This window comes from Theobroma cacao, chromosome 6, assembly GCF_053813885.1.
Source record: "Theobroma cacao isolate CCN51 chromosome 6, ASM5381388v1, whole genome shotgun sequence".
Taxonomy (NCBI): Eukaryota; Viridiplantae; Streptophyta; class Magnoliopsida; order Malvales; family Malvaceae; genus Theobroma; species Theobroma cacao.
The window spans coordinates 980,504-984,621 of record NC_142644.1 but is presented as its reverse complement, the minus strand read 5'-3'; the positions used below and the strand labels follow the sequence as shown (position 1 = coordinate 984,621).

The window sequence follows — 4,118 nt, the reverse complement described above, 5'->3', positions numbered from 1 at the left end:
TTAACTCAAGTCTCAGTTGCTGTTATAGTCTGTAAATGATATATTTTAACAGAGTTTACAGAAGAAAAACATCACTCCACAAGTGTCAAATTTTTGACGCCCATGACTACGAGAACATGCTTAATCGGGAAACATTCAAAGTTCTTCACAGGGTTCTTTTGCTGATAACATAACAGTACCTCCATGGAATTATGCTTCATCTAGACAAGCAAGGCCAGAACTAATTTGCCTTTTCCGTCTGCAACTCCTCTGTTGGCTCCTCCGTGGTTGGATTTCTTCATCACTCAGCTGTTCTTTCGTTAAACTCCTTTAGCTCTCAGCTTGTATAGAGCATAGTTAATTCTGAATGAGAGAAGCCTCCGGTGCTGGTTCAGCTTTGTCCACCTGAAAGTACTAAATTTTGTTAGAATCTGGAAACGTGGATTTCAGAAATATTATACCTTTCTAAGAAAATAAATTATAAAGTTAGCATATGTAGTCAAATTATACAATAAAAGTTTCATTCAATAATAAGTTTTACTAAGCACACGCAAAAATTTTATTTTACCTCTAACAAGAAATAAGATAAAAGAGTGATATACATATGTAATGTATAAATCCTATTAGATTGAAATTGATCAAAGTAGCTGAATTAATAAATTTCAACCAACCAAAAAGGTGGTGGATATAATCATGTGATGTGTATGTGTAATTAAGATTCTTATTTTTTTTTTCAAAATATTCAGTAATGTGATATAGAAAAATTCTATATAAAAAATGATAGTGATAAACTTACTGTAGGAAGCACGCACTCGATGTGAGCAACAAATTGTCCATAACACTCTTCACAGTAATAGACATGATTATTTGAGTTCCTTTCTTCTTCGCAAATGTCGCAATAGTATTCTCTTGAATCATCTTCTACAAAATGATCTTTAAGAATCAAATGATGAATGTGACATTTAGATTTAATTAAATGTGGTATTGGAACACATTTAATGTGCAAACGTATACCACACTCCAAGCAGTGATAGAAAGGTTGACTATCCAACGAGCTTTCACATTTGTTGCATGCTCGAGGGTGCATCTCAGTACGTAATCTAAAATAATAAAGGTTATGAACGTGAGACTTATACTTTAAGGCTCGCTTCAGGGAGTCAGCACAATTAAAGTGAAGGTGGAAATCACACTTCTGACAACTATAGCCCATGTCGATTGAGTTTCCACAAGCAAAACAAAAAGGGGACCACATCCGTAAAAAGATTTGTGGATGAAGAAAGTGTAATGGATGAAATGGGTGTTGCATCTCGCGCACAAGTGCAAGACAAGATTCATGCGCATAGGTGTAAAAACATTCACGACATCTATAGGCTGAACCCACGATTGGTAGGAGGCAAGCATAGCATTTCAAATCTTTGATGACATTGGCTCTACAGTTAAAGAACTCTAGCTTATGATTATGATTGAAAGGGCATAACTTGGAGAGTCTCTCCATCTCTATTTGCCCTCGACCCTCTTTATTAGGTGCAATTGGAATGGCAGCACATTTCACGTCAAGTTTGAAATCACATGGATAGCAAATGTAAGAAAATCCATCAGAATAGTCCCTACATTGGGAACATGGAAATGCGCCTATATCAGTGAAAAGCTTGAGAGGATGCTGGCGATGAAGGGGGTGTGACACCTCATACGGCAATGTAGTGCATGTTTCATGTAAGTAGTATTCACAATCTTCACAAGCATAGTGTTGATCAAAAATTTCTTGACAGCAAGCTTTGCAGAGAAGACTTTTATTCTGTTCAGTAGCCTCATTATAGCTCAAGACATGTGGATGATCGATATATTTAATCTGCATCTTTAAAACGAGAGTGAGTGAAGAAACTTATAATGGTCTTATATTTTTTAAGCAAAGTACATCATTATTTTAAGTTCATCTATCCTTTAATGCACTATTAAAATAGGAAAAGGATTTGTCATCTAAGCACTACATATATGTCCACGTTACTACAATAACATAATTGGACAAATATGTAGTACTTAGGTGGCAAATTCCATCTATATTTAATTGACATGGTAATAAACGGATGAATTTGCAACAAATTCAAAATGCATTAAAAAAAATGAAATACAATTTACTCTTTGATTTTTTGGTTAAAAAGAAAAACAAAAAAAAAAAGGTAATGAAAATTTAAGATAAAACTAGAATAAAGATGCAGTAATTAAATAATAAATATACATATTTCATAAATTAACATGATGCATGCACGTATGTGATTTTATTTTATTCAAACTTTCAATATTTTAACTATAACAATTTCCAAATTAATTTTCAATAATGATTTATTGGTACAGATTTCTTACCTTTATGATTGACAATTTTAAGTTTCTTTTATTGAATTTTACTCCAAATCATAAGTGGTGTTTATTACTAAAAATTAATTATACTAATATATATAAAACCAAGAAATTATAGAAGACAATGTAACTTCAATAAAACGGCTCATAAATTGTTTTTCTTAGTATTGGTATTTCTCAACTACTTGATTTTCTATTTCTCTAACGTAATGTTTATACACACGAAAGTCTAAGAAACCTAAGAAATTGAAATTCTAAATATAATAGTTTTTGCTTCATGGATATATCTGAGTAAAAGCCAAAATAAAATTTATTTTATATCTTTCGTTAATGTAAATATAAATTTCTATAGATAAAGATGGCTAGTATGAAATTTTGAATGCCCAATAGGCATTTCACAAAGAAGCTGCCAGGGACGGCTTAGATGAAAAGGTTTTTTTGTAAGTTACCAGTATTATGAAATATCACTTACGCTAAGATGAGTGGGAAATTCTGCATTTCTCTGCTCTGTTTCCTCTTTGCTAACCAACAACCCAGAGGCTGACCCATGGTCAAGTTTTGTATCGACAACCTGGGGAAGTGAAAATATTAGCACCAGAATATTTATGTGACCTATGCTACTTTTTCTAATGAGAAAAAAATATTTAGTAAATTTTTTTAGAGTGAGTGTAAATGTCTCCTTACCTTATTGAGTGCACATTCAATGTGAGCAACAAATTTGCATTTCTTGCAACAATAAACATGATGCTTGGGTTTTCTTTCTTCTTCACAAATATCACAATAATATTCCTTAGAATCATCTTCTATAAATGAATCAATAAGCATTAGCTCATGCCTGTGATACTTATGTCTAGTAGAAGATAGTACTCCAAGACAATTGAAATGGTAATTGAAATCACACTGAACACAACGATAACAAACACTTTCCTTATTTCCATCACTGCAATTGGAATTACATATCTTACACCGAAAGCCACGCCATCTAGATTTTATTTGAAAATAAGAAAGATAATGCTCATGTAACTCAACCTTGAGACTGGGTTGGAGTCTAGCACAAAGAACATGAAGGTAGAATCCGCATTTTTTACAACAATAGGCTTGGATCCCCTTCAATGAGTAGTTACAAGCATTGCAACGGTATTTAGAGAAGACCATCTGTATTTGAAGAGGGTGTGATGGATGAAAGGGGTGTTTTACGATTATGCTAGGCATGTTGATTAAACAGGAATCATGAAAGAAAACTTGATTAAAGAATTCAAGTTTACCATAGGACATTCCAGATAGATGCTTCTCACACCAACTACAACAATAATCATACTTTCCCACTCTCCTATAGTTAAAGAGGATCAACGACTGGTTAAAGATGAAATGGTGAATTTTTTTGGATATGTGGCCATCAATTATGAGTTTATTATTCTCAGCATTAGGTGAAAAAGCGCATAGGTACTCAAGCTTAAAATCACAATTTTTGCAACAGTATACATGACCACGAGAAAGATTGGAACATTTAGCGCATACGTAATCCGTCAAAGAAAATAGGGTAAGATTGTGCTCGGAGTGGAGAGGATGTGCACTTATCTGAGGAGGTAGCTGTTGTTTAGCGCAGGACTCGTGCAACCAAAACTTGCATCTTTCACAAGAATAGGCCCAATCATGAATTTGCTTATTGCATTTATCACAACACGCCTCATAATAATCAAAGAGCAAGTGGTGTTCATGAAGGAAAGGTTTAATGTCCATCTCAAACCAACAAAGAAAGAAATTCCAGTAGATGAAGAGAGAGA

The 4,118-nt window shown here is 33.5% G+C and overlaps 1 protein-coding gene across 2 annotated transcripts; it reads right to left on the bottom strand.

The window, feature by feature from the left end:
- Positions 1-4,118, bottom strand: LOC18595136 (uncharacterized). Of its 2 annotated transcripts, XM_088807538.1 has the most exons (5): positions 3,019-4,118; positions 2,807-2,905; positions 994-1,828; positions 776-900; positions 1-384 (listed from the first exon to the last, which is right to left on the bottom strand). In XM_088807538.1, exons 1-5 carry the CDS (start codon positions 4,072-4,074, stop codon positions 337-339), a joined length of 2,163 nt encoding a protein of 720 aa, XP_088663664.1. In that variant the 5' UTR covers positions 4,075-4,118; the 3' UTR covers positions 1-336. The 2 variants fall into 2 exon arrangements, with proteins under 2 accessions (XP_088663664.1, XP_007023024.2); XM_007022962.3 differs by having other exon boundaries at positions 776-1,828.